Below are 15,271 nucleotides of genomic sequence, written 5' to 3'. Positions count from 1 at the left end.
CAACCCCTTCGAACACCTTAGGGATGAATTGGAACGCCGACTGCGAGCCAGATCTAATCGCCCAACATCAGTGCCCGACCTCACTAATGCTATGGTGGCTGAATGGAAGCAAGTCCCCGCAGCAATGTTCCAACATCTAGTGGAAAGCCTTCCCAGGAGAGTGGAAGCTGTTATAGCAGCAAAGTGGGGGCCAACTCCATATTAATGCCCATGATTTTGGAATGAGATGTTTGACGTTCCACATACTTTTGGTCATGTAGTGTACCCCCTTCTGTTAAAAGCTGTAGCTCTGTCTTATTAAAGGAGCTGGATGACTGAGCAGCATATTAGCTGCTAGGGCACTAACAATCTTGTTGTGTAACCCACCTGAACACTGACATGACTACTGTATCTGGAGCGAACAGCTGGAGAGAGAATGAGACATCTGGGTACCTCCAACTCCCCCTTCTTCCACTTCCACATTCTCTCTCCCCCTCTCTCTCTCCCCCTCTCTCTCTCTCTCTCTCTCTCTCTCTCTCTCTCTCTCTCTCTCTCTCTCTCTCTCTCTCTCTCTCTCTCCCTCCCTCCCTCCCTCCCTCCCTCCTTCCCAGTCTCTCTCCCTCCCTCCCTCCCTCCCCTTCCCTCTCTCTCTCTCTCTCCCTCCCTCCCCTTCCCTCTCTCTCTCTCCGTCTCCCTGTCTCTTTCCGTTTCCCTCACCATGCCTCTCCATTCTCTCTCCCTTCCTCCCTCCTCACTCCCTTCCTCTTGCCCTCCATCTCTTCCACCTCTGTCTGCCTCTCAAATCCCAGACGTGAGTCAGCAACTCAGCATAGTTAGGAACACAGTGTGAATAGTCGTTCTCTGCTGCCGCTGTTGTAGGAAGGGATCTGTGGAGTCAGGCAGCTACAGGAGAACAAGGTGCCCCTGCCGACATACAGCTCAGATGGGCTGACTACTGTTAGAATGTCCATGACATACAGTATAGTTCAGTTGGGAATCTGTGTGTGCTTTTGTCGACTCCTATGTAATTTGTTGTCTTATTGTCGTGCCATAGCCCTAGATGTTTGCCATGACAACTGAAGAACAACCCAGTCTGCCACAAGGAAAAACTATGAGTAGTAATTTTCATTTTTGAAATGATTTATATTTAAACTTTTGATACTTAACTATATTTTGCAATTACATTTACTTTGGATACTTAAGTATACTGTATTTAAAACTAATATTTTTTTCGATTTTTACTCAAGTATTATTTTACTGGGTAACTTTCACTTTTACTTGAATCATTTTCTATTAAGGTATCTACTTTAACTCAAGTATGAGAATTAGGTACTTTTTCAATCACTGATTATCTCTTACTACCAGCCATTTGAGAGTTCAGGGAAGTAGATGTGATAGCCTAATGCAGTTTTAGAAATCTGTTAAGAAGGACGTAATTGCAACGTATAACTTTAGGCAGGTAATAAGCCAGGCTGGCTGGCAGAGGTGGCTGTGTTCACATTTAGACACCAAGCGGTGCCGGGACCTCTGGGAAATCAGTGGAGCTCTCTTGAAGACACACGCCACAGACAGTATGAACACCGCTGCCGTTACAGCCTGCAGGCGTCACAAACACAATTAACTAGCCGCCAGAGAGCCGCCAAAACACTGGTGACGTCACCCAGTCCAGCGTCCCGCTGCCAAAAAGCAGAGCCCCTTCCAAATGGAGGATTGATGAGTCTATGCTACAGTGAGCGCTGCAGGGTGGTTAAGATTAGCTACCGACAATAACATTAGAGGCAGAGATACCTCCCGTAGGTTTTATGGTGCAATAGACTCGATATACAGTGGAGAGGAGACTGTAAAGAATGCTCTGGGCACTGAGTCTTAGGGTGGGGTCTAACTGTATATTTTGGGTATTACTGCCGAAGAAGGAGCTATGAGTTACTGCAGGAGTCCAACTTCAGAAGCTCTTGTATATGATAAGACTGGGAAGAAAACAGGTGGGATGTTAAAGACTGATGAGGCTGCCTGGGTGAATGCCAAGTGTGTGTGTGTGTGTGTGTGTGTGTGTGTGTGTGTGTGTGTGTGTGTGTGTGTGTGTGTGTGTGTGTGTGTGTGTGTGTGTGTGTGTGTGTGTGTGTGTGTGTGTGTGTGTGGAGGAATTCATGCACCTATTATCTTAGCTGGGGTATAAAAGGAAAGGGAAAGGGGGATACCTAGTAAAGAACGTGGGGATGGAGGTCGGAGAATTTTGACTTTTTCCAAACACCTGCAATCTAGAGCCATAATCATCTTGCATAATTCGATGTAAAAACAAAATGGTCTATTTTTCTGCGTAGGTTATCTAAGCATACCTCCTTATCTGTTCATTTGTCATTTTAATGAGAGTGTCATTCTGAATATACCGCAACTAACACACCGAGAATAATACATCCACATTACAACACCGTATGTGGGATCGAGACACACATCATCAATACAGGCACATATCATGGATTCAAAATGTCTACACAAATATCATGATATTATCACAAAGTGCCAGATTACATTAACACCGAGGATATTCCTACATATCTCGGCAAACTTCTTGATCTGTCTGTATCTTCCTGACTGGTGGTTCTTTTTATAAAGAAACTAAAATGCTTCTCTGCTAAAATATTGGTAAAAGATTGAAGTACATTTAGTTATTGCTTGCTTTTCTAAAGTCTACCAACCTTACCAGCAGACATGCCAGCTAAGATAGTTAGACAAGCTAGCTACACTAACTTGATGTCACACCCTGGTCTAAGTATTTTGTGTTTTTCTTCATGTATTGGGTCAGGCCAGGGTGTGGCATGGAGTTTTTGTATTGTGGTGTGTTTTGTCTTGGGGTTTTGGTGTGTATGTATTTGGGATTGTAGCTAGTGGGGATATCTAGCAAAGTCTATGGCTGTCTGGAGTGGTTCTCAATCAGAGGCAGGTGCTTATCGTTGTCTCTGATTGGGAACCATATTTAGGCAGCCATATTCTTTGGTTGTATTGTGGGTGATTGTCCTGAGTGTCTTGACGGCCTTATTCTGTGTTAGTTTGCACCAGTTTAGGCTGTTTCGGTTTTCATTACGTTTATTGTTTTGTTGAGTTTTTGTATTGATTTGTGTTACGTTTGTTTTATTAAACATGGATCACAATATACACGCTGCAGTTTGGTCCGACTCTCCTTCACCATTGGAAAACCATGACAGAATCACCCACCGTAAACGGACCAAGCAGCGTGTCAACAGGCAGGAGCAGCCCAAAGAGGAGCTGTGAATTAAGGATTTCTGGACATGGGAGGAAATCCTTGACAGGAGAGGACCCTGGGCTAAACCAGGGGAGTATAGCTGCCCAAAGGTGCAGCAGGAGAAGAGGAAACAGGAGCAGCCCAAAGAGGAGTACAGTATGGACTATACTTCTTGGGAGGAGATAGACAGGTGGGCGGTCGACCCAGGGAGAGTGCCGGAGCCTGCCTGGGATTTGATGGAGCAGTGCGTGGAAGGTTACAGGAAAATGAGGTTGGCGAAGCAAGCACGACGGCGCGGACGGAAGCCCGGGAATCAGCCCCAAAAATTTCTTGGGGGGGGGGCTTACAGGGAGTATGGCAACGCCAGGTAGGAGACCTGCGCAAACTCCCTGTGCTTACCGGGGGGCTAGAGAGACCGGGCAGGCACCGTGTTATGCAGTGGTGCGCACGGTGTCCCCAGTGCGGGTGCATAGCCCGGTGCGGTATATTCCAGCTCCGCGTATCGGCCGGGCTAGATTGAGCGTCAAGCCAAATGCCATGAAGCCGGCGCTACGCATCTGGTCCCCAGTGCGTCTCCTTGGGCCGGCTTACATGGCACCAGCCTTGCGCTCGGTGTCTCCAGTTCGCCTACATAGCCCAGTACGGGCTATTCCACCTCGCCGCACTGGCAGGGCGACCGAGAGTATTCAACCAGGTAAGGTTGGGCAGGCTCGGTGCTCAAGAGCTCCAGTGCGTCCTGCACGGTCTGGTCTATCCAGTACCACCTCCACACCCCAGCCCTCCGGTAGCAGCTCCCTGCACCAGGCTTCCTGTGCGTGTCCTCGGCCCAGTACCACCAGTGCCAGCACCACGCATCAGCCCTACAGTGCGCCTCGCCTCTCCTGCGCTGTCGGAGCCTTTCTCCTCTCCTGCGCTGCCGGAGTCTCCCGCCTGTCCGGCGCCGCTGCCGGAGTCTCCCGCCTGTCCGGCGCCGCTGCCGGAGTCTCCCGCCTGTCCGGCGCCAGAGCCCCTCAGCCCAGAGGCGCCAGAGCCCCTCTGCCCAGCGCCGCCAGTCTGCCCAGCGCCGCCAGTCTGCCCAGCGCCACCAGTCTGCCCTGCGCCGCCAGTCTGCCCAGCGTCGCCAGTCTGTCAGGATCAGTTAGATCCACCAGTCTGCCAGGATCCACCAGTCTGCCAGGATCCACCAGTCTGCCAGGATCCACCAGAAGTGCCCGTCGGCCAGGATCTGCCAGTCGGCCAGGATCCGCCAGTCGGCCAGGATCCGCCAGTCGGCCAGGATCCGCCAGTCGGCCAGGATCCGCCAGTCGGCCAGGATCCGCCAGTCAGCCAGGATCTGCCAGATCTGCTCGTCAGCCAGGATCCGCCAGTCAGCCAGGATCTGCCGGAACCACCAGCAAGCCAGGATCTGGTAGATCCATCAACCTGCCTGAGCTTCCTCTCACTCCCGAGCTTCCTCTCACTCCCGAGCTTTCTCTCACTCCCGAGCTTTCTCTCACTCCCGAGCTTTCTCTCACTCCCGAGCTGCCCCTCAATCCCGAGCTGCCCCTCAATCCCGAGCTGCCCCTCAATCCCGAGCTGCCCCTCAATCCCGAGCTGTTCTTCAGTCCCGATCTGCTCCTCAGTCCGACCTGCTCCTCAGTCCAGTGGGGTTCTGGGTGAGGACTACTAGGCCATGGTCGGCGGCGAGGGTGGTCTATCCTGGGACGCGAGGAGAGGGGGCTAAGACATTGACTGAGTGGGTTCCACGTCCCGCGCCGGAGCCGCCACCATGGACAGACGCCCACCCGGACCCTCCCTATTGTTTTGAGGTGCGTTCGGGAGTCCGCACCTTAGGGGGGGGGTTCTGTCACGCCCTGGTCTAAGTATTTTGTGTTTTTCTTCATGTACTGGGTCAGGCCAGGGTGTGGCATGGAGTTTTTGTATTGTGGTGTGTTTTGTCTTGGGGTTTTGGTGTGTATGTATTTGGGATTGTAGCTAGTGGGGTTATCTAGCAAAGTCTATGGCTGTCTGGAGTGGTTCTCAATCAGAGGCCGGTGCTTATCGTTGTCTCTGATTGGAAACCATATTTAGGCAGCCATATTCTTTGGTTGTATTGTGGGTGATTGTCCTGAGTGTCTTGACGGCCTTATTCTGTGTTAGTTTGCACCAGTTTAGGCTGTTTCGGTTTTCATTACGTTTATTGTTTTGTTGAGTTTTTGTATTGATTCGTGTTACGTTTGTTTTATTAAACATGGATCACAATATACACGCTGCAGTTTGGTCCGACTCTCCCTCACCATTAGAAAACCGTGACACTTGAATGATATCCTGAATTGGCTTCTTGGTAGCTACTTATGAGGTTGGGAGATTGGGAACCTCTCTAGCTGGCTAGCTAAAGCCAACGTCATAAAATTGTTAGGTGGCTAGTATTACAGAGAAACAGCAAAACATTTCAACGTTATTTATTCATCAAGAAGGAATCATTAGGCTACATAGCTCATTTTCATTTACAAAGATTCCTTCTGCGAGTCCTGACAATTCTGACTTTGTGGCTGTGGAATCTGACCAACTGTATATCTTTGCTCCGTGTTACAGGAAGGAACCACTTACTAGGAATAATACCGCTGACAGGTCTTTTTTTATAAAATAATCGGATAAAATGTGAACTTCAAAATGAAGTTTAATAATGAATTTAACATCAGAATTGTAAAAAAAGAAACAGGACAAGCCTGAAGGGGGTAAGTGCCCTTGTGCACCCTATGACACCTCTGTGTGCGAGCGTCAACTCACCGTCGCAGCCTCGCTCCACCTGGCCCATCCTGTGGAGGGCGTCTGCGATCAGGTCTGGTAGTTTCCCGTTGAGGTCCACTGAGGCCAGGCAGCCCTGGTACCCGTCCCGGGACGCGATCAGCTTGGGCAGACTGTTGTACATGCTCTTCCCTACGCCACCGATGTACAGCTCCCCTGGAGTAGACAACAACCAAACAGCAATATTAAAAAGCTGTCCAGCATTAATTCACACTTGCATTGTAGAATCTCCATGGTGAGATTTCTCAGGATGATGACAAGAACCGTATATTACATGGCAAGTCTAACTGTATGTGTGGTCTTCCATCACAAGTCTTACTGTATGTGTTGTCTTCCATCACAAGTCTAACTGTATGTGTGGTCTTCCATCACAAGTCTTACTGTATGTGTTGTCTTCCATCACAAGTCTTACTGTATGTGTGGTCTTCCATCACAAGTCTTACTGTATGTGTGGTCTTCCATCACAAGTCTAACTGTATGTGTGGTCTTCCATCACAAGTCTTACTGTATGTGTGGTCTTCCATCACAAGTCTAACTGTATGTGTGGTCTTCCATCACAAGTCTTACTGTATGTGCGGTCTTCCATCACAAGTCTTACTGTATGTGTGGTCTTCCATCACAAGTCTAACTGTATGTGTGGTCTTCCATCACGAGTCTTACTGTATGTGTGGTCTTCCATCACAAGTCTAACTGTATGTGTGGTCTTCCATCACAAGTCTTACTGTATGTGCGGTCTTCCATCACAAGTCTTACTGTATGTGTGGCCTTCCATCACAAGTCTTACTGTATGTGTGGCCTTCCATCACAAGTCTAACTGTATGTGTGGTCTTCCATCACAAGTCTTACTGTATGTGTGGTCTTCCATCACAAGTCTAACTGTATGTGTGGTCTTCCATCACGAGTCTTACTGTATGTGTGGTCTTCCATCACAAGTCTAACTGTATGTGTGGTCTTCCATCACAAGTCTTACTGTATGTGTGGTCTTCCATCACAAGTCAAGTTCAAGATTCAGTGTCATTTTACAGGTGAATGTTACTGGCCTGAAGGAAGAAATTATCAGCCCAATAATAAAACTGACAGAGAGAGTTTGCACTTGCAAAAACTGTCATGTTATTGCATCTGATTCTTGAGTGTTTCATGTGCTGGCAGCTGGCTGAAAAAGTTGGCTATACTTAAGAAATAAGGCACGAGGGTGTGTGGTATATGGCCAGTATACCGTGGCTAAGGGCTGTGTCCAGGCACTCCGCGATGTGTTGTGCAAAAGAACAGCCCTTAGCCGTGGTATATTGGCCATATGCCACAAACCCCCGAGGTGCCTTATTGCTATTATAAACTGGTAGCCAACGTAATTACCCAGTCTGATATACCACAGCTGTCAGACAATCAGCATTCAGGGCTTGAACCACCCAGTTTATAATTGACTATAGAACTGAAGAAATGTAATGGGCATTTGAAGCCTAATTGACTGTGTAGAAACCACAATGAAAAACATAATGTAAATCTCAACAATGGTGGTTGTTGGCTCAATATTTCAAATAGAATGTGAATCCTGCTTCTGAAAGTAATGAAAATGTGTAGTCTAGTAGCTTTGCATCAAACAGAGTCAGCACATAAAGACGGCCTCATGAAGGTGAAATTCACACTATTTTTGGTGGCTGAATTTAAACCTGGGCTTCTGCCTAACTGAAATACCAACAAATTAAAATAATACCATTTATGCTTCAGCCATAATTAGAATTGAAAACTATTTCCTAACCACCCTACAACACCAAAGACATAAATAATATGATTTATTTTCTGTCTTTGCTGTTGTATTCTGATATTTCACTGACAACAATCAGGTTGAAGGAGAGCAGCGCACGCCAAATCACTTCCCACCTATGAGAAAAAGAAAATCACATTGTAGGATTTTAATAAATGTATTTGCAAATGAAGTATTTGGTCAAGAACAAAAGTTTATCTCAATACTTTGTTATATACCCTTTGTTGGCAATGACAGAGGTCAAACGTTTTCTGTAAGTCTTCACAAGGTTGCTGTTGCTGGTATTTTGGCCCATTCCTCCATGCAGATCTCCTCTAGAGCAGTGATGTTTTGGGGTTGTTGCTGGGCAACACGGACTTTCAACTCCCTCCAAAGATTTTCTATGGGGTTGAGATCTGGAGACTGGCTAGGCCACTCCAGGACCTTGAAATGCTTCTTACGAAGCCACTCCTTCGTTGCCCGGGCGGTGTGTTTGGGATCATTGTCATGCTGAAAGACCCAGCCACGTTTCATCTTCAATGCCCTTGCTGATGGAAGGAGGTTTTCACTCAAAATCTCACGATACATGGCCCCATTCATTCTTTCCTTTACACGGATCAGTCTTCCTGGTCCCATTGCAGATCAACAGCCCCAAAGCATGATGTTTCCACCCCCATGCTTCACAGTAGGTATGGTGTTCTTTGGATGCAACTCAGCATTCTTTGTCCTCCAAACACGACAAGTTGAGTTTTTACCCAAAAGTTATATTTTGGTTTCATCTGACCACATGACAATCTCCAAATCTTCTTCTGGATCATCCAAATGCTCTCTAGCAAACTTCTGCAGGATTTGAGTCCCTGGCGACGTAGTGTGTTACTGATGGCAGGCTTTGTTACTTTGGTCCCAGCTCTCTGCAGGTCATTCACTAGGTCCCCCCGTGTGGTTCTGGGATTTTTGCTCACTGTTCTTGTGATCATTTTGACCCCACGGGGTGAGATCTTGCGTGGTGCCCCAGATCGAGGGAGATTATCAGTGGTCTTTTATGTCTTCCATTTCCTAATAATTGCTCCCACAGTTGATTTCTTCAAACCAAGCTGCTTACCTATTGCAGATTCAGTCTTCCCAGCCTGGTGCAGATCTACAATTTTGTTTCTGGTGTCATTTGACAGCTCTTTGGTCTTGGCCATAGTGGAGTTTGGAGTGTGACTGTTTGAGGTTGTGGACATGTGTCTTTTATACTGATAACAAGTTCAAACAGGTGCCATTAATACAGGTAACAAGTGGAGGACAGAGGAGCCTCTTAAAGAAGAAGTTACAGGTCTGTGAGAGCCAGAAATCTTGCTTGTTTGTAGGTGACCAAATACTTATTTTCCACCATAATTTGCAAATAAATTCATAAAAAATCCTACAATGTGATTTTCTGGATTTTGTTTTCTCATTTTGTCTGTCATAGTTGAAGTGTACCTATGAAAATTACAGGCCTCTCTCCTCTTTTTAAGTGGTAGAACTTGCACAATTGGTGGCTGACTAAATACTTTTTTGCCCCACTGTATATATATATATATATATATATATATATATATATATATATGAATATCATCTTTTTGCTCAGAGAACTTAGGGGGCCAAATAAGCAGATGTTTGCTCATATTTATTTAACATGTTGACATTTTTCAGCACATTCCTACTGCTAGATGACCGACAGATATTATACATAATCAAACATTTTGGAAGAATGGCTGAAGTTACGGGAATATTTGGGGAGCACATTTCCAAAATTCAAATCACTTGGAGCTGATTTCCTTGTGTTTTTACAGTCTTATGTCCAACAATGATAATCATTTTTGCTCAGAAAACTTCAGAGGCCGAATAAAACCACCCCGCCACTTGGGGTAATGCATTGCCCGCTCACATGTGAGGATAAAACAATGATTTTCCAGCACATTACTAAATTATTCCTCTCTCTCTCTCTGTCTCGTATCTATCCAGTTTCGAGACTTGAGAAGTTGACATGCTGGCAGACGCACTTGCTATTGGAGCAGACAGGACTGTCACGTCCCAACAGCTGTTTATTCAGGTCGTCTGCCAGTAGTCTGCCTGTAAACACTGGGTATCATAATGTATTGGAACAGAGGAGGGAGATGTCGAACCAGCTGTTAGTGGTATACTCCTGGGAACGAGTTCCATCCACCTTGTCAAAATGCTCACGGTTATGGAATAAAGTGTAACATGTCTCCATAATTGATTCATGGCAGAGAGTTATAGGGAATGAGAGAATAGGGTATAGATTGGGATTGATGTTTGATGCAGACAGAGATGTGTTCATGTCCATATTCCTTTGTGAGCTCTTAAATTCACACAACACTGTCTTTGGAGAGGTGAGGGCTTTCTATGGACAAGTCAGAGATTGACAGTTATTGAAGATTGGTATTATTGAAGTTTACTCTATTTAATATGTGAAGTAATAACCATAGTGTTCGTTCCATAACTTTATTCATTTGATCAACTTTTTGTACAATTATTTTTTCCATTTAAATGTATCATTATTCTGTGCTAGAGAGCTTTGATGTGACTGCCAAACTAAATCATGAAACATCTGTGCATCAACACTCCTTTGATGCAAGTGCAATAAGACTAAAACAACTTTATTTAGCTCCTGGCATTTCTTATCGTCAGCCTTTATCTAAACCAGGAAGTCCCATTGAAATGAAACATTTATTGTGGTCTATATTTCCCAGGGAACCATTGGCTAAAAGGGCAACCCTTGCAAACAAAATGCAGTGCCACAGGCAGCCTTTGTGTGTATAAATTCAGCAAAACCCTGGAGAGTACATTCATAAAAGTGCCCCAAATATGAATCTTTGGCATGAGAGAAGAAATAAGCCCACTAGGTGAAAGACCTGTCAGAGAAATTGAATAAGTAAATGATGGTTCACAGTCCTCTTCCATTAATGTGTGTTTGACACTTAATACGCCGCAGTCAAGGCTGTAAGGCATTTTAATCAATACTGTAGATTCATTAGCTGTAGAACTGAATGATGCCCTCAGATTTTAAGAGAAGCAAAATCACTTCTCAAATATGAATTTTTATTGCTGGGGGTACTCCAAAAAGTGCACACAATGCAGTTGTATAAAAGTTAGCAGTTAGCATTTTGAAGAGTCAGTGGGCTGGCTATAATGCATTCCATTGAGAAAAAATAACCATTAAGTGTAGCAAATATGCCAAATAGCTGTTTTTGTCTTGTTTTGCAAGATTGAGCACAAACTAACACACACACTAGGACACAAAAACACATTATTTGTCCCTTGACTAAGTTCCAGGAGACCTGTGTGGGGTATTGTGGGTCCCGTTCCAGCTGCGTTCCTCCCTTGGTCCCTTCATTGGACTGGTAATTGGTCTGTGGTAATTAGTGATCTCTCTCTTTCTCTTCCCCCTCTCTCCCTCTCTGTATCCCTTCGCGAGCGATAGTAAAATAACTTTTGAACATCAGATCGGCAGTTACTTACCCCAATTATAGCATCTACTTTCAACTTCGACTCATCTGCCCTGGGCTCTCTGTAATTCTGATCCAATTTTCAGGCTACACAAGAGGAACCGGCGGCATTACAGAGGCCAGAGAGGGGGGATCCTGGATTAGATTAAGGCGAAGGGAAAACCGACCACCTCTTTCCTCCATTCTACTGGCCATTTGATAATAAGACGGAGGACCTCCGATCGCGGCGGATTTGCTACCAATGGGACTCTCACAACAGCAAAATGTGTTGCTTTTCAGAAACATGGCTCTCGGACAAGACACCCCACACGGCTATCCAACTCAATGGATTCTCCATTCAAGTGGGCAGACAGGACAGTGGAGTCGGGAAATTGGAGGGGGGGGTTGCCTCTTCAGCATCACCAAACGGTGTGCTAATTCCAGAGCGGTTGAAGTGTCGACCCACTGTTCACACGTCTTGGCATATCTGATGGTCAAATACTGACCCTTCTAATTTTCAGCGGTTATCGAGACTGCTGTATACATTCCACCTCAGGACAATAAAAATAACAAGCTTGAGCTTAATCTGTTAGTCCACTAGGGGCATTATTTCATTTTTGGATAAAAAGACGTGCCCGTTTTAAGCGCAATATTTTGTCATGAAAAGATGCTCGACTATGCTTGGAATTGATAGTTTTGGAAAGAAGACACTCTGACGTTTCCAGAACTGCAAAGATTTTCACTGTGAGTGCCGTTGAACAAAAGCTTCAGGCAAAACCAAGATGTTTGAGCGCCCAGGAAATGAACAGGATTTCTGAAGCTACGTTTTCCATGATCGCCTTATATGGCTGTGAATGCGACAGGAATGAACGGACACTTTCTATCGTTTCCCCAAGGTGTCTGCAGCATTGTGACGTATTTGTAGGCATATCATTGGAAGATTGACCATAAGAGACTACAATTGCCAAGTGTCCCGCACGGTGTCTGCGTGGAAATTGGTGCGCAAAAGTCAGCTACCAGTATTTTTCCATCCGAATCAGAGAAGAATGCAGGCTTCCAGGGACAGCATTTCAATGAAGAGATATATGACAAAACACCTTGAGGATTGATTCAAACAACGTTTTCCATGTTTCAGTCGATATTATGGAGTTAATTCGGAAAAAAGTTTGACGTGTAGGTGACTGAATTTTCGGTTAGTTTCGGTAGCCAAATGCATAGTAACAAAACGGAACGTTGTGTCCTACACAATAATCTTTCAGGAAAAACTGGACATCTGCTATGTAACTGAGTCTCCTCATTGAAACATCTGAAGTTCTTCAAAGGTAAATTATTTTATTTGATCCCTTTGCTGGTTTTTGTGAATATGTTGCGTGCTAAATGCTAACGTTAAATGCTAAGCTAGCTATCACCACTCTTACACAAATTATTGATTTTCTCTGGTTCTAAAGCATATTTTGAAAATCTGAGACAACAGGATTGTTAAGAAAATGATAAGCTTGAGAGCAGGCATATTTATTTCATTTCATTTGCGATTTTTAGAAATCGCTAACGTTGCGTTATGGTAATGAGCTTGAGGCTGTAGTAACGCGACCGCATGCGGGATGGGGCGGACTATGAGGTTAAAACCTCTTTGGGCTAGGGGGCAGTATTTTCACATCCGGATGAAAGGCGTGCCCAAAGTAAACTGCCTGCTACTCATTAGTAGATTCGGATAGAAAACACTCTGAAGTTTCTAAAACTGTTTGAATAATGTCTGTGAGTATAACAGAACTTATTTGGCAGGCGAAACCCCGAGGGCAAACCATCCAGGGAAAACATTTTTTGAGCTTAATCTGTTTTCCATTAGTTTTCTATGGCAATCCCTTTTAAATAGATGTCTAGATGTCAACAGTCTTTAGAAATTGGTTGATGTTTTTCCTTTGAGAAATGAAGAAGTAGCCCTGTTCTTTCCATGTGCCACTCCAGGTGCACTCTAATGTTTTGGTGCGTGCGACCTGGAACGTGCTTCACTTTGTTTTCGTCCGGTATTGAGCACAATATTTCCCGTCTTAAATTTGATCGATTATTGCCATTTTGGGGATATAAAGAAGCAATTTATCGAACAAAAAGACCATTTGTGATGTTTATGGGACATTTTGGAGTGCCAACAGAAAAAGATCTTCAAAGGTAAGGCATGAATTATATCTTTATTTCTGACTTTTGTATAGCACCTGCCTGGTTGAAAACTGATTTTCATGTGTTGCTTTCGCCATAAAGCCTTTTTGAAATCTGACACTGTGGCTGGATTAAGAAGAAGTTAATATTTAAACCGATGTATAACACTTGTATGCTATTATTATGAGTATTTCTGTTTTTGAATTTGGCGCACTGCTATTTCACTGGGTGTTGTCAAATTGATCCTGCTAAAGGGATTGGCGCGCGAATAGATCCATAAGAAGTTAATGAACTGTACAAGGCTATAAGGATAAACAAGCAGGAAAACCTACAATCAGAAGCTGCCTTTCTGGTTGCCCGCAATTTTCATTTTTGCGTCACTAAGCCAAGTGATGTCCAACTTCCATCAACACCTCTCCAACGCCACTAGGGGCGATAAAGTCATAGACCACTGCTATTCTACCCACAAGCAAGCATACAAGACCCTCCCTCGCATGCCATCCGGAAAATCAGATCATGATTCTGTACAAGCAGAAGCTGAAACAGGTCGTACCCGCGATTTGCTCTGTTGAGAAATGGTCACCAGAATCAGAGGTTATAATACAGGACTGCTTTGCTAGCGCTGATTGGAATATGTTTCGAGACCGCCGATAACATTGACGAGCTAACCTCCTCCATCCCCGGCTTCATTAGAAAATGCAAATATTGTACCCACGGTGACGTTGTACTCACGGTGAGGGTTTGCTGCTTCCCCAAACGAAAGCTCTGGATTAACACAGAGGTTGGCGCTAAACTAAAGAACAGGGCTGTAGAAAAGGCCCATGGAGTTGGTGGAATAATCCTTTAATTCATTGCCATTTACTCAGCTGGGCCAGGGGCACTTTAATTAGGTCAGGTGGAAATGTCCGACAGATCTCAACTCCATAAAAGGAGGAAATTGCCATCGCCTGATCTCACTGCTTTCTCTTCCTTAACTCCATCTCATCCAGAAGTTCTGTGCGTCCATGAATACAGACTACTCAGTAAATATACCACTTTATGGTTAAAGGAATTCCTGCCTCAGTCTCATCCATTCCACTGTCACCTGACACGTGACCACCTGTTCACCTTCACTGTCAGTCATCCTACCTGTCCAGCTACCCACACAGATTCCAATAATCTTCCAAGGGTTACCGCACACAGAGCTATCGTAGACAAGCCTGATGCTACGGCCAACGACAGGAATAAGTACAAGAAGGTACTATGACCTCCGCAGAGTCATCAAACAAGCAAAGGGACAATATAGGAACAAGGTGGAGTCCTATGACACAGCCTCCAACGCCAGACGCATGTGGCAGAGGCTACAGTCCATTACGGATTACAAAGGAAGAACCAGCAGTGATCTGCTCAACGACTCCTTTCTACCAGACTAACTCAATGCAAATGTATGCACGCTTTGACAACAACAACATCGACCCAGGTGTGAGGGCCATCGCCAGCCCAGAGGCTTGGGTGATCTCGCTCTCCGAGGCCGCCGTGAGAATGGTCTTTAATCAGGTCAACACCCACAAGGCTGCGGGCCCCGACCGTATTCCAGAGCATGTTCTCAGAGCAGGCATATTCACAGTGTGTTCAACATCTCCTTGTCCCAGTCTGTAATCCCCACATGTTTTAATACGACTTCAATCATTCCTGTTCCTAACAACTCTAAGGCTTCATGCCACAATGATTATCACCCTGTAGCACTCACTTATGTACCCATGAAATGCTTTGAGAGGCTGGTTATGGCACACATTAACTCCACCACCCCAGACACCCTAGACCCACGTCCACATGGAGCAGGTACACAGCTTCAAGTTCGTCGTGTCCAAATCACTAACGACTTGAAATGGTCCAAACACACACGCACAGCCGTGA

At 45.3% G+C, this 15,271-nt stretch overlaps 1 protein-coding gene across 1 annotated transcript in view; it reads right to left on the bottom strand.

Annotated features, from left to right (window-relative positions):
* LOC118392701 (neurexin-1-like) overlaps positions 1-15,271 on the bottom strand; it is a 1,157,590-nt gene that overhangs the window by 481,926 nt on the left and 660,393 nt on the right. The window contains exon 15 of the mRNA XM_052460740.1: positions 5,990-6,163. Within this exon, the coding sequence (XP_052316700.1) occupies positions 5,990-6,163 (174 nt within the window). The remainder of the gene's footprint in view (positions 1-5,989; positions 6,164-15,271) is intronic.

The sequence above is a fragment of the Oncorhynchus keta genome, chromosome 13 (genome assembly GCF_023373465.1).
Source record: "Oncorhynchus keta strain PuntledgeMale-10-30-2019 chromosome 13, Oket_V2, whole genome shotgun sequence".
Lineage (NCBI taxonomy): Eukaryota > Metazoa > Chordata > Actinopteri > Salmoniformes > Salmonidae > Oncorhynchus > Oncorhynchus keta.
Note: the sequence above shows the minus strand (reverse complement) of the source record. Positions and strands in the feature narration are given on the sequence as shown.